At 52.0% G+C, this 21,301-nt stretch overlaps 1 protein-coding gene across 1 annotated transcript in view; it reads left to right on the top strand.

Annotated features, from left to right (window-relative positions):
* The window catches only part of KCNK9 (potassium two pore domain channel subfamily K member 9), a 68,140-nt gene extending 47,130 nt beyond the window's left edge, over window positions 1–21,010 (top strand). Inside the window, exon 2 of the mRNA XM_046641623.1 lies at window positions 19,410–21,010. Coding sequence (XP_046497579.1) covers window positions 19,410–20,251 — 842 coding nt within the window. The 3' untranslated portion in view covers window positions 20,252–21,010. The remainder of the gene's footprint in view (window positions 1–19,409) is intronic.
* Window positions 21,011–21,301: the final 291 nt, after the last annotated feature.

The raw sequence follows: 21,301 nt of genomic DNA on the forward strand, positions 1-21,301 counted from the left end.
CAGAGCAGCACCATGCGGCCAGGCGGGGACCTCACCTGTAGGAGCCACAGACGTGGAGCGGGTCCTTATTTTCCCCAGGGGCTGAATGGGGCAGAGCCCATGTCAGCAGTGAGCATGGCTGTGGGGGCGGCCAGTCTGCATATCCCTGCAGGATGGGATGGCCCTCTCTGGTCCAGCTCCCTTGGCTGAAGCTGAGGCTTTCGGATACCAAGCCACTAACAAGACAGATGCACGGCTGCTCTCATGGTCCAAGGGCCATCCCTCACTCACAGACAGCTGGGCAGCCACTTTAATTAAAAGGGTTCCATGGCCCTGGAGAGATGAATTGAGGCCAGCTTCTGCCTCTTGCAGCAGGCATGGCTCTTCTCCACGGGACGGGCGGGTGGATGGGAACCCTCCCCTCCTCAGATGCTGAGCCCAGGGCCAGATTCCCCATTTACAGACAGGTGCTGGGCAGAGGGATGGGCACGTGAGACCCTGGGTAAGTGACGACCTCTCTGTGCCTCAGTTCCTCGTCTGTGAGCTGGGTATATTATAGCACCCCTGAGAGCTCTTCTCTCTCACCCTTTATAACACCCTCGTGATTACTGTGCCTTCTGCTGACAATGCAGCTGATTTACAGCCTTTAGAACAGTGCCCAGTACAGAGCATCATCCTCATTGTCATCATTGTGTTGTCATCATCATCACTGTCATTGTTGTCATCACTCTCTTGGGCTCCCCAGTGCCTAGCACAGTGACAGACATATAGCATCACCATCATCACCATTCTCATCCCCATCATCATTGTTGTCATCACTTTCTTGGGCTCCCCCCTGACTAGCATAGTGCCCAACACGTGGTAGGTGCTCAGCAGTTACCTGTTGAATAATGAAGGAATGAAATAAGGTGCCCACATGCACTAGGCATGGGAATCCAGAGATGAAAGACACAACCATTTCATTCACCGAGACTTGAAGGAAGGAGACGCCCCCTGGGCTGTGACAGGACAGTCTGTTCACATAAAGGCAGGTGTACACCCCTGGAGAGTTTTGAGCCATTAGCCCTAATGTCAGGACCTCAGCCTTCCTCTCATCCACTTCGCCACGCCCCTCCTGCCTTTCCCCCTTTTCCCTCCTTCCTGCCCTGGCCTCCTCCTCAGGGCCCCACCCTGCACCTGCTCCTGCACCTGCTCCCCTCAGCTGGTTGGGTGGGAGGGGCTGGGCTCCCCGCTTCCATCCTCCCCACTTTGTCCTATGTGGAAAACTTGACCACATCCTGGCAGCAAGGTGGCCCAGGGGACAGGGGTTGGGGGCAGGCAGGTCTGCGTCTGATTCCTCGCTTTGCCATGTTGACAGCTGGGTGACCTTGTGCTAGTTACTAATCCCCGCGCCTCAGTTTCCTCATTTAAAATATGGGTGTAGCATCATGCCTACTGTAGGTACTTTGGTGTTTAGAGCAAGCTGACACCTGTTATGCACATAACGGTTTCTATTTATTCATTCATTCATTTCACAAATTTTTATTGAGGTTCCGCTCTGCACCAGACATTGGGGCTTCCTATGGCCGAGAATTAGACAGGCTCTAGAGTGCTCTGTGATGGGCCCTGCGAGGCCCCTCTGCCCAGAGACTGGCCACCACCCTACCTTTCAGAAATCCCTGTGCAGCAGGGGGATGCTGCAGATGGTGACCCGAGTCAGGGGCCAGCCTGAGGCTGCCCCTGGATCCCTAGCCAGTGTTACAGGTGGTCCCTACCCAGCCACTGATCACCTCCTATGCCCCAGGCAGCACGCCTTCGACAAAGACCCTGAAAGTTCTCGGTGAAACACAAGTCCCGTGGTGCACTCCAGGAGAGGGTCCCTCGCTGAGTCCCATGGCAGACCTGGCACACCTCGGCTATTGCTTTATAATCTAACTCCTGTCTCTCCACCCCGGGATCCCATTTACTCACAGTTTCAGTCCCGTGTGGGATGACACGGAGCAGGAGAAACACCAAGGGGACCTCCCCTGTCCAGCCGTTTGGCAAGCAGCTGCCTCCCTCATGCCAGGCTTGGCCCTGGGGCTCCGGAAACAAATCAGGGTCAGAGCCTGCCCTTGAGGTGTTCCCGCTGGTCTGTGGAGGACAGATGGCCCAGCATGGCACAGCCGGCCCCTCCAGTGCAGATAACCAGGCGGCTTCCGTAAAGTGCCCTTTACCGGGGGCAGGAGGGGCGGGAAATCTGGAAGATGGTGCTGTCCTGCAGGACTGGTGACAGTGGACGTGTCGCCCCCGAGATCCGCGGGCCGAGGGGAGTGAGGGCTACAGGGAGGACAAACGGCAAACCCCCAGGTGCACAGACATGGATGTCTCCTTGCTGAGAAAAAGGGGAAGACTCATCCATAAGGCAGGGGCTTTGCAAATGTTCTGTCTGTGGCCCATGCGCAGATGCATCTGGACACCTGCCTTTCTGATAGGAGGAAGGTCAGGCCTCCTGGGCCATCCGCCTTCAAAACAGTTGCCGGCTGCAGCTACGTGGTGGCTGTCACTTAGATGGCACACGCTCTCCCCTTTGTCAGGGTCTCCACCTCCTTCTGACATCTCAGAAAGTCCCACTTCCACGTAACTGGCACTCACCTGGTCCCAAAGGCATTGGAGCTTGAGACCACTGGCCTAAGGGAGCCAAGACGTAGGGGCGCCTTGACTCAACACGGTGGGTCCCCTCTGCTGAGCTGTCCCACCCAAGGCTGAGGGACAAGGGAGTGAACCCACAGGTGAGTTGTGGAGCAGGGGAGGCATGTCAGTGTTCAAGCCAGCAGCACAGCATGAGCAAAGGCCCTGAGGCATAAAGCAGAAGAAATAAGAATTGCGTGTGCCTGTGACAAGTTCATTTACGACATCTACAAGGCGTCTGGGCAACGGAAGGCAAAATCAAAAACCAGAAGGGCCCAGGGAGAGCCCCCGACATTAGGGAGGCCCGTGCTGGTGTTTCATGTCTGTTTTCCTTAACACTCACAGTGAGCTCTGGGGTGGGAGGACAGACCAGGCCAGGTGCTGCAGCAAGTTCTTGAAGCCACGCAGATGGACAGGAGTCCAGCCGAGCTGGTCTGCCTCTAAGCTGGGGTTTTTCCACTCTGCCATGAGCCTCAGAGACTCCATGGGCTGCTGTTATGTAAGGGAGGGTCTGGGAGGGCCGTGCTCTGGGCTGTGTGTGTCTGTGTGACTGTGTGTGCATGTCTGTGTGTGTCTGAGCGTGTGTGTGTCTTCCGGCAGGTGCTGGCTGCAGCCTTTTAGAAGGAGGTCGACACAGGGTGGTTTGGGGGCAGTCGAGGATTGCACACATATCAGGTGTGTGTCCTTGGGCAAGTGACTGGCTGAAATCCTTTAATCCTCACAGCTCCCGGAGGCTGGTACTATTATTATTCTTGATTTGCCAACAAGGAAACCGAGGACGGAAGGCTGTGAGCCGAGCGCTGTTCTGTGCTTGTTGTCAGCGCTCCCCGTTAATGCACGTTTCCTTTAGCAATTAGGGAGCGAGGGGCTTCTGAGAGTCTTCAGTTTTATCTTGTTTCTTTTCTATCACCCTCCAACAGAGGGTCTCGGGCCACAGAGGGGGTGTGTGTGCATGTGTGGCTCTGAATGTTTGTGTATCTGTGTGCATACATCTGCGTGTGCACATGCATCTGTGTCTGTGTATGCTTGTGTGTGTGTCTGTATGTGTGTGCGTGCGCACCTGCACGTCAGCATTGTATAGCAGGCTGCCATGTGCAGTCACAGCCACGTCCCAGGCCTCACCCCACTGTGAGTGGGACGTCCCCAAGATCACACGGCTAATGATGTCCCTGAGACCCAGCGGTCTCACCTGTGAAAGGGACATGGCCAGCCCTGGCCTGAGCACCCCTGGCAGATGTGAGAAGGGGGCACTGGCGGGCTTGTGGACTGCCGCGTCTGCACCGAAGTGCAGGTTCTCCCCCGGATCCTGTTGGGCAAGGTGCACGGTGCAGGCGATGCCAGTCTGTACGTATTTTCTCTTCAAGTTCAGCCTCTATGCTGGTAAGTCACAATCTCAGCAAAGTCTTACTGCGAGTGAGGTGCTGGCAGACACATCCCCGGTATCACTGGCTCATTCAATAAGTCACTTTCCTTCTCGTGCCATACTCCCTGTATCTTGGCAGCAGCTCTGTTCCATACGGTCATTCAGGAACCCCGGCTCTGAGCAGCTGGAGGCTTCGTCCTCCCCGAGGTCCTGAGTCCTCTCCATCTTTAGGTAGGGGATGGAGGAAAGGACGTGGAGAGAGAGAGAGAGGGAGAGAGAGAGACTGAGAAAGGATCCCATGACGCAGGTTTTTAGGAGCCAGCCCTAGAACCCTGCTGCCTGGCACTGAATCATAAGGCCACGCCGATTTGCAAGGGACTCTGTGGGCCAGCTGTGTGCCCAGTAGCAGGAGGAGGGCACGGATGTGGGTGGGCATCGGCAGTCTCGGCTAGAACCCACCTGCTTCTGTTGCTTCTTGATGAAATGAGCATCTTTCAGCACGCGAGGCTCTGGACGTGGGTTTGCTGCCGGCACACTGCAGCATGGGCTGACGTTGTGTGCACCCCGAATGAATGGGCTCAATCTAACAGCCGAGATGTGCTGAGAAGAGGCTGGTGGCATCTCCTAGGGTCCAGCATTGACCCCATCAGCTGTGATGTGCCCCTGCTTCTCTTTAGACCCCTTCTCACAAGAGGTGAGGTCCACGGAGCTTGTCAGAAATGCAGAGTCCCCGGCCCCCAGCCTCCTGGCTCAGGACCTGCACGGTAACGAGATCCCGGTGATCCACGGGAAGCGATGCTCTAGAAGCCACAGGTGCCACACTCTCTACCTTCATTTCCATCGGTCGGGTCCCTGAGAGGCACGGACATGGGGAGTTGACCGTTTTGACTCTAAATGCACCCGTGCCTTTGCTGTCTCTAGATGACGCCATGGGCTTGCATCACACTTATTTCAGAGATGGGTGACGTGATGCTTGGCCTCAGGCCTCCCAACTCCATGTCGCTTAGATCCCTATGTGTCCAGAGCTCCTTAGGGAATTTGGAGTGAGAGGAACACTTTCCTGGAGAAGGAGGCCTTGAGCTGGGCCCTGAAGGAGGGTAGGAATCTGTCCTGGGGAGGGGCAGGAAAAGTCTGAACAAAGCTGTGGACTCGGCACACCGGGGCGGGGGCTGTGGGACCATGGCCGCCCGCCTTGTCTGGCCGGTACTTAGAGCCGTGAGTAATTTGGCGTTCAAGGCTCTCTCTACTCTATCCCATCGGATCTTTCCCGTGCGAATTCTGCCTTCTTCATCCCTCTCATCCACTCCAGGTGAATTAGCCCCAAAAGAGATTCTCTACAGCAAACAGAAACAAAGCATGAATTAACATTTTTGACTTGATTTCACTTCTTTAAAAAAAAAAAGGTATTGGGGCCAGCCCAGTGGCATAGTTGTTGAATTCACATGCTCTGCTTCCGTGGCCCAGGGTTCATGGGTTTGGATCCTGGGTGTGGACCTAGCACCGCTCACCAAACTATGCTGTGGCGGCATCCCACATACGAAAAACAGAGGAAGATTGGCACAGATGTTAGCTCAGTGACAATCTTCCTCAGGCAAAAAGAAGAGGAAGATTGGCAATAGACGTTGGCTCAGGGCCAATCTTCCTTACTGCCCCCCCCCCCCAAAATGTATCAGTTATCACTTGAGTGGGTATTAATGGATAGTAATCTTGACTTTAAATTTTCTTATTCTACCATAGACTTTTCAAAAGTCAGCCAAATTTTATGTAAATTTTTTCCATGAACGTTATTTTTAAATTTAAATTGGTTCCCCCACCTTTGTAGGTTTTTTTGGGGGGAGGGAGGGGTTATGTACTGGGGGCAAGGAGAGGAGAGGGGAATGGAAGAGCGAGGAGCATTTTATTTTGAAGAGATGAGGAGATCAGAAGGGAGGCACAGGCTTCAAGCAAGCTCCCTGACAAACGTGACAGCATCGGGGCTGGCTGAGAGCAGGGCCTTTGGCTGGGAACCCCACCCCGGTCCCTCTAACTGGGGCTTAGAAAGATAACACACTGGCTCCGTGTTTCTCATCCGTGCTGCGGAGATAGCACCACTCACCATGCAAAGAGTAGCCCTCCGAGGGAAGGAGTTAAGAAACGTAGAACGTTTGTGCTCAGATCCTGGCACGGTGTATGCCCTCAGTCAGTGGTGCTTGTGGTCATCATCATCATCGTCATATTATTGTGGTTATTACGTTTCGTCAGTGCTCGCCTTGATTGATGGTGACTGCTGAGAAAAACTTCGCCACGTGACACATATCATCCCTGAAAAAGATGAATGACTGTTCCTAATGATTCCCGGGTCTGGAAGCCGTCCCAGGAGAAAGGCGGGAGTCGCGTTTCTGCAGTCGTCGGAGCGCCCGCCAGAGGGCGCCCTTGCATCTCCGGTCCCTAACCGGCGGTCCGCGGCTCTGCGGCGAGCCATCCTGAAAATACTCTAGACTGCAGGCTTTAACGATCGTTTCAACCCTTTAAACTCTTTTTTGACCACATTTTATATGAATCTGTTCAGAGCAAACTTATTTGGTGGATGGAGGACCTCTGGCCTCTTCCAACGGTGTGGGGTGTGGTTCCAAGCTAAGATATTCGAGTGGCTGCGGGGCTGGGAGGGGTGTGCCCTGACCGGGTCCTGCTCCCGATGTCTGTCCTGTTCAGGTCAGAGCTGAGATCCTGCTGGGTCCTCGTTACAGCCCCGATAGCCCTCTGAGATGGGGCTGCATTGCCATCTTGTGGATGGAAGGTCCTGGCTGGGCCCCCACGATTCTCCCAGCCTTGTCTTCACCCGCTGCTTAGAAGGGCTCATCTGGGCACGCCCGAGCCTCAGACCCTGGTCCAGGCTCTTCACCACACTCTCCCACCCGGCTGCACCCTCAAACCTGTGCTCCAGGGGCCTTCTGTTGATGGAGGTGGCCCATGGCTGGTTCAGTGCTGATGTCTGTCATGTGCATCCAGCTCCCCCCCCCCCCCCCCCGCCCCCGGGGTCCCCAGTCTGGAGCAAGTCTGGGCCAGCTGGGCCCTTCTTTCCAGGACCCCACAAAGCCCCAGGGCCTTAGCCAGTCTCCCACCTCCCTCATACTTCCAGGCTCCTTTTCCCCATGTGCAAAATGGGAAGAGTTTGGCTTTAAAAATAATGGGTTTTTTTCCTTTTTCACTGAAGTAAAATTCACATAACATAAAATTAACATTTTAATGTGAACACTTCACGTGGCATTTAGTACGTCCACAGTGTTGTCCAACCACCACCTCTGTTTAGTTCCAAAGCATTTCATCACCCCAAAAGGAAACCCCAGACCCATCAAGCAGCCACTCTATCTTCCCCCCTCCCTCAGAGCCTGGCAACCACTGATCTGCCTCCTCTCTCTATGGATTTGTCTGTTCTGGACATTTCATATAAATGGAATCCTACAATATGTGGTCTTTTGTGTCTGGCAGGTTTTGCTTTGAATAATGTCTTTGAAGCTCATCCACATTGGGACATATGTGAGAATGTCCTTCCTTTGTAAGGCTGAGTAATATTCCATTGTTGGGATGGACCATGTTTTCTTTATCCGTTTATCCATCAATGATCAATGGACACTTTGGTTGCTTCCATTCTTTCTTCTTTTTTTTTTTTGAGGAAGATTAGCCTTGTGCTAACATTTGCCACCAATCCTCCTCTTTTTGCTGAGGAAGATTGGCCCTGAGCTAACATCAGTGCCCATTTTCCTCTACTTTATATGTGGGATGCCTGCCACAGCATGGCTTGATAGGTGGTGCGTAGGTCCACGCCTGGGGTCCAAACCGGCGAACCCCAGGCCACCAAAGTGAAGTGTGCAAACTTAATTGGTGCGCCACGGGGCAGCCCCCATTCCTTCTTTTTTAAGGCTGAGTAGTAGTCCATTGTGGGGATGGACCACATTTAGGTATTATTACCCATGCATCTGTTGATGGACATTTGGGCTGTTTCCCCCTTTTGGCTGTTGCTAATGGTGCTGCTTTGAACATTCCTGTACCAGTATTTGAATACTATTTGTAATTCTTTCAGTGATATATCTAGGAGTAGAATTGCCAAAAATAATTTTTAAAGAATATATTTCTTCATTACTTGGTTCTGCACTGAGTCGAAAAGTGCCTGAGCAAGCTGTCTGGCCCTGCATTCTATGTACCCGCTGACTCCTGGGCTGGTTGCCGCCGTCTACAGTGGCGTCATCCCACCCCTGTGGTGCACCCCTGGATGCGTCTACACCCCCATCTGAGGGGTTTCCTGATGCCCGCCTCGCCAGGTCATTGTGGGGGCTAGAGGAGAGGGGCACGTGGCTTCCCAGGCTCAGATTCTTCATCCATAAGATGGGGATGGTAACACTTCATTTGATCCGCACTGGATCCTCATAACATGAAGGAATCGGGGCCCAGGAGGTGCAGCCCCAGAGTCGGGAAGAGGCCCAGCTGGAGTCTGGACCAGGGTTTCTGTGAGTCCACCGTCTGCGAGGCGCTCTTGAGTGAGAACCAGAGAGCAGCCCAGAGATGAAGTGTCCATTTCGCAGTCATGGGGAGCGGGTGGCAGGCTGTCTGCTGAGTGTGGAGGCTCCCTGAGGCCAGGCAGCTCTGCCCTCACTGGGGGCTCCTCTTCCTGGCTTTCCCAGCCTTCCAGGAAGGAGCTCTCTGGGCTCGCCCTAGGGGGCCCACACGAGGCCACACGTGGGACGGGAGGAGACAGGCCTGTCATGAGCTGTCGTTGGAAGCATGTGCTTTGCAAGCTTGCCTGTTTTTTTTAAAAAAACATTTTTAGGTCCCCTTTCCCCCTTAAGACATAAAATCAAGGGAAACCCAAAGGCAACTTTTTGGGAAATCAATAATAATAAAAAAGCCTATGAGGGAATTTTGCTCATTCATTAAATAAAACACCAAGTCTGCGAGATTTTCCTCCAGAGAACGAGAGTGCCAACCCTGGGAATAAGCAAGTCGCCAGGGCCTGCAGGGGCTCCGGGAAGTGCCGTGACTGTGGGACTTGGAATCTCAGCATTCCCATCTGTGACAAGGGTTCACGCGTCCTATGGGGTAGGGTTTCCCACAGGGATTGTGGGAGGGGCCTCAGTCTCCCCAGATGACCATGCTCAGTTCTCCTCGGTACTCTGCACGGGGCAGGGCTGACCTCAGCCCCCTCGGGGAGGCGTTCTGCAGGTGATGCCACCTCTTGCTGCCTTTATTTGTGCATCTGTGGAATGGAACCCACTGGCGACTCTGGCCCCAGCGGGCTCACAGTGATGGAGAGCAGGTGAATGTCGGGGGTGAGGAGGGGCTTGGCGGTGGGGCCACGGGTCTCCCACAGATCTCACTGGCTGCCCCCTGCTGCCCGCCCTCCCTCCTCCCACCTCTTCTCTTGTTCTCTCTTCTCCATTTCTGGAGCATCGTAACCTCTAGTTTTAGACAAACAGATGGTCTGTTTTGTCTTATTTTGTTTGGCCTGTGCCACATTTTAAAATGTTTAATTAGACACCAGTTACATCCCACGTTTAAAAAAATCCGTATTCCCAGCTTCTCTTTAAAAATCAGGAAATGGGGTCGCCCTGGCCCACAGCCCTGTTGCTGGGCTGGGGAACAGCTGCTCTTTCAGAGGACCTGGCTCTCCAGCTGGCCACTGTCCACCCTCAGACCTGGTTCACCTCACCTACCCATCTCCCCTCGGACACATCTGAGGCTGCTTGTAAGAGGAATCATGTGAGGTGCAGGGGCGTGTGCATTGCAAAGCGCTTTGTTCTGCACATGAAACTGTTATTCATTATTTGTAGCCATGCTAAGGCGGAGGACATATTGAGTGTTAATCAGTTGCAATCAAAACACTGGCTGAAGCCAAAAGATTTCCCGGGGGACAGACTGGAATGTCTGTGAGGAGGGCTGACTCTAGGCTGACCTCACACACAGGGGCTGGAATGATATCCCTCATTTCTCAGGTCAGAGCATTCTCTTCTGTGGTTGGGCTCATCCTCATGGTGATGAAATGACTTCAGTGGCTCCGGACATCACACTCTGGCACCCTTTGAGTTTGGCAGGAAAGAGCAAAAGTCTTATTGGTTCAAGGCTTGGCTGGTGACCCAATCAGAGCCCACAAGAAGCATCACCCTCTCTCGGGGATTGAACGGGAGACCTGCACGTAAGCCCAAACCCATGTGGTACCCAGTGGAAATCAGGGTTCTGTTATATTGCGAGAAGGGTGACTTGACCTGGCGAGGCAGCTGCAACAAGGGAGATCCCTTTCAGATGAAAGAATGAATGCGGAAAAGCTTTGTAAAGTGCCATGTAACTGGAAGGGACTGCTTCAGGCTGCATTACCTTTATGGCAGAGAAAGTAAGGCTTAGAGAGTCCAGGTGGCTTTCCCAAGGTCATGCTTGGTAAGTGGGGGATGCAGCCAGATGCAGACCTTGGGGCTTACTGCTTCCCACCCAGGAACCTGCTAAGGATGCTTCCTGCCCACTCCCCCCACCTCCCCGTTCGCCACGGGGCCCATGAATCATTTTCCTTTTTGGTGTTTGCAAACACCCGGCTGTTAATAATCATGCGGAGCTCATTCAGGGGCTTGAGTGGGGCCAACGCCATGGGAGGATGGACGAGTGGGATGCTTGTTGCTGGCTGAAGTGGGAACCAGCCAGGAAGCATGAGGGGCCAAGGGCAGCTCCCTTCTCCAGCAAAGCCACCCTGAGTCATTCTTTAATGAAATTTGTGCCTATTTTAATTCCTATCAGCACAAAATCCTTGCATGTCCTTTATAAATATTTCATTCTAGTCCAGCAACAAATTTCCTGATGCCCACATGCCTGTGTGGCCATCTCCTTCCCTGTGCTGGGCAGTCGGTCCCTCGCCCCAGGCAGCTGTGGGCTGGAGGAGACAGTCATGACCGCCCTCACTGGGCAGTCGGCCTTGATGGCCACTTCTTCTCAGAGAGCAGCCAAGCCTCCCCAGGGAGGTCGGGATCACAGTGAACTGGACAGGAGAGAATGAGGAGGCCTGGGATGGGAGGGGACCAGCCATGGTCCCTAAGGGGCAGAGTCAGGGCTTCAACCCAGGTTGGCCCAATGTCAGGGGCCAATCTTGTCCACTCCACTGCAGTGTCCCGGAGCAGGAATTCAAAGCAGGGTTGATGGCTTCTTGTAGAGGGATCAGGGCGGGCTTCAGGGAGGGGCACTCCACAGTAGGAGAAGCTTTGCAAACTGTGAAGTGCTGTGTAAGTTTGAAAAGGTCATTTTTGGCCAGCTGTTGATGTGCCTAGATGTCCAGGGAACTCGAAGGAGCCACAGAGAGTTCTTAAGCACCGGAGTATGGGGAGCAAGGCTGGTCTGTGACCCACGTTGCCCAGCCACCTTATTCACAGGGGGCAGAGCCTGCTGGACACTAGGGCATCTTTAAGGAGGTGCTGCCCAGAGCAGGAACGGGGCCTGGAAAACGTCTCGTACCTGGTGGCTGTCAGGCTTCTGGAAATCTCATCGAAGTCAGCGAGGAGCACAGGGTGTCTTGCAAGCCACAGCTGGTTCTGCAGGGAGCCCCAGACCCAATAGAAACGATTAGTTTTATTACCCTCCTTCCCTGCCTCTCTCGTCTCTGGGAAGAGGGAGCCTATTCATTTCGTTTTATTTTGTTAGCCAGCTGCAGCCGAAAGACTCAGGCCTCTTCTCTGCAAAGCCTCTCCCAGGACAGATCAAAGAGACCTGTGAAGGATATTAGAGGGACTGTGAAATCCGGCTGGATGGTGCAGTGTCTTGGGCGAAGCTGCCCCCAGCCACACCGGGCTCAGTGGTGGGCTCAGGGGTTGGCTTGGACCTCCAGGCAGGCCCCGGAAGACAGAAATCATTTGCATGGTGCCGCATCCCTCTGAATTCTGAGTGCCTCCTCCGTGCCCGGCTCTGGGACCTGCCATGGTGAATCAGGAGTGGCCTCTGTCCTCCTCGGGGCTCATGTCTGGCCAGAAGGCCATGGAAGGAAGGGAGGGAATGACCTCCCACCAATGGCTAGGTCTGCGGTGGCCTGAGCTATGACTCCCAGCGAGGTCGGTCAAGGTCTGTGGGTGACTGAGGAGTGCAGTCTGGGTGGTAGTGCTGCCTTGGGGGGTCCCTAGCCCCCATTCTGGGTTTGGCGATGGGAGCAGACAAGGACTGAGCCCACTGAGAAGGCCCTGGAGAAGCAAGCAGGCTGCTGGTCATTCCCTCATGCCAAGATGTCATTGGCCGAGGACCCGCATGGGCGTTGGTTGCTGGCAGGCCTGCACCCAGTGTGTGAATGCCAGCCCGGGGTCGGGGCTCAGCTCCAATGGGGCCTTGGCTCAAAGGCCAGAGAGACCAGCTCTAGATGAGGGCATGGAGAGACGCCCATGAACCTGAGGTCAGTTGTGGGTTGTGTCTTAGTCTGCTTGGGCTGTAATCACAAAACACCACACTGGGTGGCTAAAACAACAGACATTTATTTGTCACAGTCACGGAGGCTGGGAGTCCAGGAGCAAGGTGCCAGCAGATTTGCTTGGTGATGACTCTCTTCTTGGCTTGCAGATGGCTGCCTTCTTGCTGTGTCCTCATGTGGTGAGAGCGCGAGAGGGCGAAGGCCAGTCTCTTCCTCTTCTGATAAGGGCACTAATCCCATCCTGGGGGCCCCACCCTCATGACCTGGTCTAACCTGAATGACCTCCCAAAGGCCCCACCTCCAAATACCATCCCAGTGGGGGTTAGGGCTTCAACATATGAACTTGAGGGGGACACAGGTGTTCAGTCCATAGCAGGTGGTGACCTGGGACCCTGGTGAGGGGTCGATGCTCATTCCAGCTCTGTCTCTCTCTGCTCCATGTCCTTGGCCCCATTTCACAGATGAGGAAACTGAGGTGTCCTTCTAGGGTGCTCAGCAGTCATAGAGCCGAGTCCAGAGTCAGCTTTTCAAGGTGGGGTTTGTTATTTTTACAGTTAATATCCCCTTTTCGGGGCTGTGGGTTAGAAAGCCCACCACCGGCCTGCCGTGTGGAGCTGGGCAGTGCGGCCCTCTCTGCTGGGTGGGGCGGTTGGCTGAGTGACGTGGAGGCTCCCTTGTAGGGCTGAGTTCATACATTCCTCTCTTAACAAATAACCCTTTCCAGCTCTTACAATGTTCTAGTCCCCTCCAGGCTTAGCAAGTGGGTGCCCCTCTTGGGGGCTGGTTTCCTGTGCTGGAATATGGGGCTGGGCACAGGATCCTCCTTTCGATTCTCCTAAGCCTTCTTTGCTGCACACATCCACGTTCGCTCTGCTCCCGTTGCCACCTGCCCTGCCTTCAGCGCTCCTGGCAGAAAGGCCAGGGTCCTGGGCTCAGACCCCAAGCAGAAGCCCATTCCCTCTGCCCTCAGCCCGGTCCTCAGCCCTGCCACCTGCTGACGAGCCCGAATGGGCAGTGAGAGCCCAGGTCCAAGGAGAGGGGCTGGCCGGTAAGACCAAGACAGGAGCTGAAGCATTGAGTGGTGTCGGAATTCCAGCAGAGGGGTGGCCTGAGCAAGCCCCACCTACCTCTTCTCCTGGCCAATCCCCATTCATCTGTCAAAAGTCTGAAGGCTCCTTGGAGCCGGTGGCCTCTGAGCTGATGCCCTAATCTGACTTGGGTGTTTCTCTGTGCTTCCCCAGCACCCAGCATGGGCCCCGTGGTGAAACCTTACAGCAGGCAAAACAGACGATTCTGACATTGTGTTCTGCTTTCTCTGGAGTTCACAGTCAGGTCTTTTGTTCGTCTCAGATTCTCCAGCAGCTACCATAGGTCCTGGCATGGAGAGCCTGTGTTGCCAGTAGGTGGTTAAGCCACAGCCCCCTTGTGTGCCCTCCCTGGCCCCAGGTGCTGGCCCCACTGCTCAGGGGCACTGAGCCACATCTCAGATGCTGGGGTCATTCTGAAAATGGCTCCTCTTCTCATCATGGCAGCCAAGGGCCTTGAATTTGATTCAAAAGCTGTGTCCTCATCAGCTCCAGCACTGGGCCAGGAACCTGTGAGCATCTTCAGGGTGGAGCCTTCAATTTGACCCAGCACCCCTCAGCTGCTTCCCATCCTGGGCACCCTATGGTGTTCTGCAAACACTACTGGGTGGAAGAATGGGGAGCAGGGGCTTGGCCCTGGATGGGAGGTTGGGGCGACAACAGGTGCTGTGAGCCGAGGGGTGAGGACACGGCAGAGGCTGGGAGCTGGCAGGCCCAGGGAATTGGGGTGGGTCATCACTTGACACTGACTTTCTGGTAACTCATAGGAGCTCTGGGGCCCTGAACTGAGCTGCTGTCCTGAAACTCAGGGAGCATGGCATTTTGGATGCAGCCGCTGTGTGTGCAGCGCTGGGGGTGGCTTTTTGGGCTGCCAGTGCAGTCACTGTGCCCATCAGTGGCCCCCATGGCTGGCCTCACACTTTATGGCCACCCAAGTAGACCATCGAGGCCAGCACTGGGGCCATGAGCAAGTGCGTCTCTGACTTTGCACACATGGAGATTCCAGCAGGAAGGGGGAGGCCTGAGTGGGCACGGATGAACAGCACAAGGGGCTGTGTCCCCTGTGTGCAGCAAGCTTTGCACCCGGTGGCCTGTGACCTTCGCATTCCCCAATTGGTGGGGCTCTGCGTGGCAGTCACGCTGGCCACTGCTGGGAATCTACAGGGGGTGCCAGGTATGGAGCTGGGCAAGGATGACGCCTTTTCTTGCATGGTGGCTGTGAGCTGGTCTGATCTCCCCCTTTCAGCCTCATCCTCTAGATCCATCAAGTGAATTGAGAGACTCTGCCAAGGTCATGTGGCAGCAGCCCAGAGGCATCCATCTGGGGCTACCTGGTCTCAGCATCTCCTCTGTGTCCCATGCATGCCTCCTGATCCATGTGTAAATAAATTTGAGACATCTCTTTGCCAAAATGATGAATGATTCATTTATGATGATGGAAGGATGAACAGTACAGTTCCAGGTGGGATTCCTGAAGTTATGTCACCTCTTCAGGGCTTGGAGGTGGAGGAGGAACTGGCTCCAGGGGCAGGGGATGGGGGTAGGGTGAGCCTGGGGTCTTAGAGCAAAAACCCAGATGGCGATGTGGGTCCTGCACTCCCAAACTGGTCCTCACAGACGGGGTGGGAGGCGACCAAGGAGAACAGTTGGCCCAGCCTGGGAGTCATCAGTGGCCTTGAGATACCCATGCCCCCAACCTTTGTCAAACGCTCATGCATGCCGGGCACTGGGTGGGGCTCTGGGCATGCGCTGGCTGGCTGGAGCCCCTTGGGAGATTTTGGTGGAAGAAGTCACTGTGGATCCCCTGTGCCAAGCACAGGACCCAGTGCATAGTCAACACTCTGGAAATCTGAATGGATAACGAATGAATAGATGAATAAATATGGCTCCCAACCCAGGAAGGCCAGGATGCATTCCTTCATTCACAGAAGAAAAAAGCACAGACTTTCAGGACCCAATTTGTCACACAGGTGCTATGAGAGCATCAAAGATTTGTACCTCCTTCTCCTTTTGGGGAGGGCTCAGCAAACATCTCCCTCATGTATGTTGGGCATATATGCATTTTATATGTTCTACTCTGTGTATCTTATACATGTAACCTATAGATATTGTGTGTGCTCCTGAAATCTAAATATGTACAATCTTTGCAGCACATATGTGCATGTGGCATACACATCATGGGCCTCCAGTGTACTCTAAATTCACACACATATACTGCAAAGACAGAATTTGTTCATGAACATGGGTATGCTATGGGGATACTGTATATGCTTTTAGTATTTTGGTCTAATATGTATAAATGGTATGTGTCTTGTGCCTATATGTTCCACGTGCATGTGCATTTATTCAGCACAACACACATCTTGTTAATGAAGTTCCAAGTGTACGCCATGTATATTCTGTATAAAGAATGCTCAGATGCCATGTCTGTGTGTTCCATACATATAAGCGTGTCCCATGCAGATACTGTAGGAATATTCTCTATGTAGACTTGATATGTGTAGACCTGTTTGCATGCAGTACCCACAGTGTTGTATCATATGCAGACATAGTAAGCAGACCCAGTGGAGAATACACATGGTATATCAGTTAGGGTCTTTGCAGGAAATAGCCCTCTCAAGTTGAGCAATTAATTAATGGGCTATTCTTAAACTTTTCTGCAAAGAGTGGGTAGGATGGAGGGAAAGCAACAAGGGAAAGTGGGGGTACCCCAGCATTAGCAACAACGGAGAGCTGTCAACATGCTTGGGACATAGTTACTGGAACTTGTAGAGAGTAGCTCTATGTTGTGAGTCTGCCGGCAGATGCAGCTAACTGCCAAGGTCCACATCTTCCTTCTTTCCTCTGACCTCCTACTGGAGCTGTCCACTGGATGAATTCAACTGGAAACCGAGGGCCAAGGAACGCTTGATGGGGCTCATGCAGGCTTGCCTCCGAGAGAGGAGAGAGGGTCTGGAGACGGATGCATCTCGATGAGGAAATGGCAGATGTCCTGCATGACCTTCATCTTCCAGGAAGGCACTGCAAGTCCTGCAACTTGCCTCTCAATTTGTAGGAATAGTCCTGTGCTGCAGACCACTAGGCCCCTAGGAGATTTATTTATTAGTGTAGGAGGCCCTAAACTTTGATGGTGTTCATTTCCCACACATGTCTCAGTAAAGAATGGCATTGCTGTAATAGACCAGTGAGATATACTGTTGAGTGTCAAAATGATCAATTTCTTTCATTCTGTAGTATGACAGATAGCAGGGGAATTGACATAACCCTGAGACAGGATATACAGCTGGACTGCTGTTCAGGCCATGTGATAGAAAATTGCTTCTGATCACCTTTACTGAAAGGAATGGGGTGGGGGATGCACCTGGTATGCAGTTTTGACCCAGCAAATGCTGTGTTGGTTTCCTCCAGTAAATATATCACGTCCAGAACTGTTAGGTAATATTACCACCTTGTTACATTTCCAACAATCTACTGTTCTCCAACATCCACGTGGCTTTTGTGTCAGCTACACAGGTGAGCTATATGGAGATGTAGTGGGATTCTCACCCCTGTGTTTTGTATAAATATAAACCCACTTGTTTACCAAGATGGGCTTCATTCTTTCCTGAAGACCTGTGTCCATCTGGTCTGATTTCCCTCCAGGCAGAACTTCCTTTAGTAATCGTGCCATGCAGATCTGCTGGTAACAAGTTTCTGTTAATCTTAAATGTATTTTTCCCTCATTCTTGAAGTATATTTTCTCTGGATATGCAATTCTGGGTTAATAGTCTTGTTTAGAAGCTCTTTAAAGATGTTATTCCACCATTTCCTGGCCTCCACTGCTTATGATTAGAACTAAGAGATTATGAAATTGTTGTTCCTCTGTAGTGATGTGTTGTTTCTCTCTGATTGATTTCAAGATTTTCTCTCTTTGGCTTTCAGTGGTTTGACTCTGTTGTGTGGGGTTTTTTTTTGTATTTATCCTGCTTGGGGTTCACTGAGCTTCTTCAATCTGTCCATTTGTGTCTTTTACCAAATTTGGTTAATTTTGGCTATTATTTCTTCAACTGTTTTTGGTCTCATTCTCTCTTTTCCTTCTGGGGCACCTTTGGATATTGTCCCACAGGTCTCTGAGGCTTTGTTTATTTATTTTTGATCTTTATTCCTCTCTGTTCCTCAGATTGGATCATTTCTATTGATAGATCTGTTACTCTTCAGCTTTCCGTTTCCCCATTCTATCCTTCCTGGCTTGACTCCAACTTTGTCATGCAATTTATCCACTTTCGTAAGGGCTATGGGGTTTCTGAGGGGTCAGAGCTTAGTGCTGGCACAGTGGGACTGAGGGTCAGAGAGGATGAGGAGAAGGCCTCCTGGAGGCAAACGTGGTTTATCTCTAGGGAGAGCTTGGCCGCCCAGGCAGGTAGGACATAGCATCTATTCATGCCAAGAGAAAGACAGGCAGATGAAATGTAAGTGATGAAGCCCTGGGAGAGAGGTGTGGGCTAGAAAGATCAGAGTAGGCTTCCTGTGGGAGACAGTGGGAGGGTGGAGGTCTCAGGGTCTGGTAGGTACTGAGTACCAGGTGCTCTCTGATCTCAGTAGATCCACACAGCAACTCCACCTGGGAAATATTATTATCCTATGGAAGAGATGAAGAACCCAGGTTGAGACAGGTTTTCTGGGGCCCTAGATAATGCAGCCGATTAAGCGGCCATGAGACGTGAATGTGTGGCTCAAGGTAACATGAGGTAGGGAAGCCTTTCTTGATGGGGCAGGATTTGAGATGTTGGAAGACCATGCTCATCCTCTGAATTCTCAATCCAAATACTGCTCGTGATCCAGGATTTTTTCTGGGCAGTATTAGTCCCAGAACTTGAACTAGAACCTGCTGGATCCTGTGTTCCTTCTGCCATATTGTGCAGATGCTATCCTGGCTCTGACATTAGCATTGACCAGCTGGGTGGCCCTGGCAGGTAACTTCATCTCTCTAGCACCACCATCCTTATTTTGAGTGTGAGGGAATACAGACTTGACTTTGCATAGTTGATGTAGGGGATCAATGAATTAATGTGCTGTGAAGTTGCGTGAAAAGTTTCAAAAGCACTTACACACATGAGGTCTTTAAGGATTATTTGTTCCCTCTTTTTTTTTGACAAGGCCACATTCATATAGCAGCACAAACTTACTCATTCCTTTAGTAAAGAAATATTTTATGTGCTAGGTGTTACTCTAGGTGTGGGTATACAGCAGTGAGCAGAACAGATAAAAATCCTTTTCCTCCTGGTATTTATGTTCCACTCTGCAATTACCTCTCTTGGTTTAAACCTTGTGCTTTTCAGCCTCATTCTTGGTGGCTGAAAACTCTGAAGAAATCAAGTTACCCAGCTATTACATAACTAACTCAGTTTCCTTGTCAGTGGTGTCAGAATCATGCCTATTTTACAGGGTCATCATGAGGTTAGAATGAGGCGATGTATGAAAAGGAGTCAGCACAGAGCCTGGTGTGAAGCAGTTAGCATTCTTGACTACTCACTCTGAATGTCGATCCATGGTGGGCACATTTAATTTTCCCCCTTGGGCTTGCTACTTTTGCAGTTTCCTTATCAGTGAATATGTGGCTTTTCTTTTTAAAAACTTTGTGTTGCTCTAAGAAAAACAGTGAAATGCTCCCCGAACTCCTCCTCTGAACTGCCCCACAAGAAATGCTCCAAACCACCAGTCCCAACTCCAGACCTCACGTGACATCTCTTCACTGGTTCTCCCTTGTTTTTCTTTTTCCCTCCCTCCAGGTTATGGGCTCCAAATCCCCTCCCAACTGAAACCCCTCAAGCCTTATCCCACCCCAAATGCCTAGAATCCCCTCCCCACTGAAACGCCCCAAACCCACCCCCATCCCAAACCTCATAGGACCTCTCCTCACTCTTCTGCCTGTTTTCTCGCCCCCTTCCCTCAGGTTATGGGCACGCAGCCCCTGGCACCGACGCGGGCAAGGCCTTCTGCATGTTCTACGCCGTGCTGGGCATCCCTCTGACGCTGGTCATGTTCCAGAGCCTGGGCGAGCGGATGAACACGTTCGTGCGCTACCTGCTAAAGCGCATCAAGAAGTGCTGTGGCATGCGCAACACGGAGGTGTCCATGGAGAATATGGTGACTGTGGGCTTCTTCTCCTGCATGGGGACGCTGTGCATTGGAGCTGCCGCCTTCTCCCAGTGCGAGGAGTGGAGCTTCTTCCACGCCTACTACTACTGCTTCATCACGTTGACTACCATTGGGTTCGGGGACTACGTGGCCCTGCAGACCAAGGGCGCCCTGCAAAAGAAGCCACTCTACGTGGCCTTTAGCTTTATGTATATCCTAGTGGGGCTGACTGTCATTGGGGCCTTCCTCAACCTGGTGGTCCTCAGGTTCTTGACCATGAACAGTGAGGACGAGAGGCGGGACGCTGAAGAGAGGGCGTCCCTTGCCGGAAACCGAAACAGCATGGTCATCCACATCCCTGAGGAGGCGCGGCAGGGCCGGCCACGGTACAAGGCGGACGTGGCGGACCTGCAGTCCGTGTGCTCCTGCACGTGCTACCGCCCACAGGAATACGGTGGTCGCTCGGCGGCACATCAGAACTCTGTCAGCGCCAAGCTCGCCCCCCAGTACTTCCACTCCATCTCTTACAAGATCGAAGAGATCTCACCAAGCACATTAAAAAACAGCCTCTTCCCATCCCCCATCAGCTCCATTTCTCCTGGGTTACACAGCTTTACCGACAACCACAGGCTGATGAGAAGGCGGAAGTCCATTTAGGGTGTGGGGAGGGAAATACGAACAGAAAAAGTCATTTGTCGTATTTGATGTTATGTTCCATCAGCCCAACTCGTCTTTTCTTCCTTATTTATTATTATTATTATCCTTTATTATTATTATCATTGTCATCATTATTACTTTCTCTCCTTTGTTTCCTGGTTTCATTGCTCCCCCAACTTCCCAGCGAGACAGAGCAGGCCAAAGGGAAAAGAAAGGCCCGTACTCTGAAACTCGCAGCTGAGCATGAAGCATGGATTTCTTCCTTCCTTCCCAGCGACGTATGCCTTACATTTCTCCCCAACCTGCCCCATCTCTGGGGTGGCTTTCCCAGGACAGGTGTGAGACCAGGACCAGGTGACAGAGCTGAGAGGATACCCAACCCAAAGTTGCACACCAGGCTGAGAGCTTTTGAGCGCCCACCCACAGTGGTGTCTCTGACCTAACTCCTTTCTCTTTTCCTCCCAAGCAGTGGGTGGCTATGTATGTGTGTATGTGTGTGGTTTGAGTGTGTGAATGAATGCACACGCGAGTGTGCTTGTGTGTGTGAACCATGTGACAAAATGGAAAGTATCAGGTATTCATTCTCCTTTTCCATCACACAATTTTGTTAATAGCCTGCTTTTGGCTGCTTCCAAACAAAACGGGAAAACAAAACCCACGAGGTTTTTGATTTATCATTTTGCCAAATCAAGCATGTTCCATAAGCAGTCTTTATCCCAGATGTGTCATGACCATATTTTTAAAATGCTAGGTTCTAAATTATATTAACTTCTTTTTAGGGGGTGGGTGGGCAAGAAGACATGGATCATTTTAGCTTGCCAGTTCAAAAATTTTTTAAAAGCATGCACTTTGTTAAACTGGTATGCATTATCAACACAAGAAAACAAAACTAGCAATGGAATAATCAAAAGCCAATAATAATAATTTATTAAAGACATTTTTAATTTTGTCATCTCCGGTTCCAACAATTTACCATGCAACTGGAAGTGTCAGGAGAAACTGGAAAATTGTTGGAACCACAGAGTATCTATTTTATTATTTCCCTCTTAT

Source organism: Equus quagga, chromosome 16 (genome assembly GCF_021613505.1).
Source record: "Equus quagga isolate Etosha38 chromosome 16, UCLA_HA_Equagga_1.0, whole genome shotgun sequence".
In the NCBI taxonomy this organism is placed as follows: domain Eukaryota; kingdom Metazoa; phylum Chordata; class Mammalia; order Perissodactyla; family Equidae; genus Equus; species Equus quagga.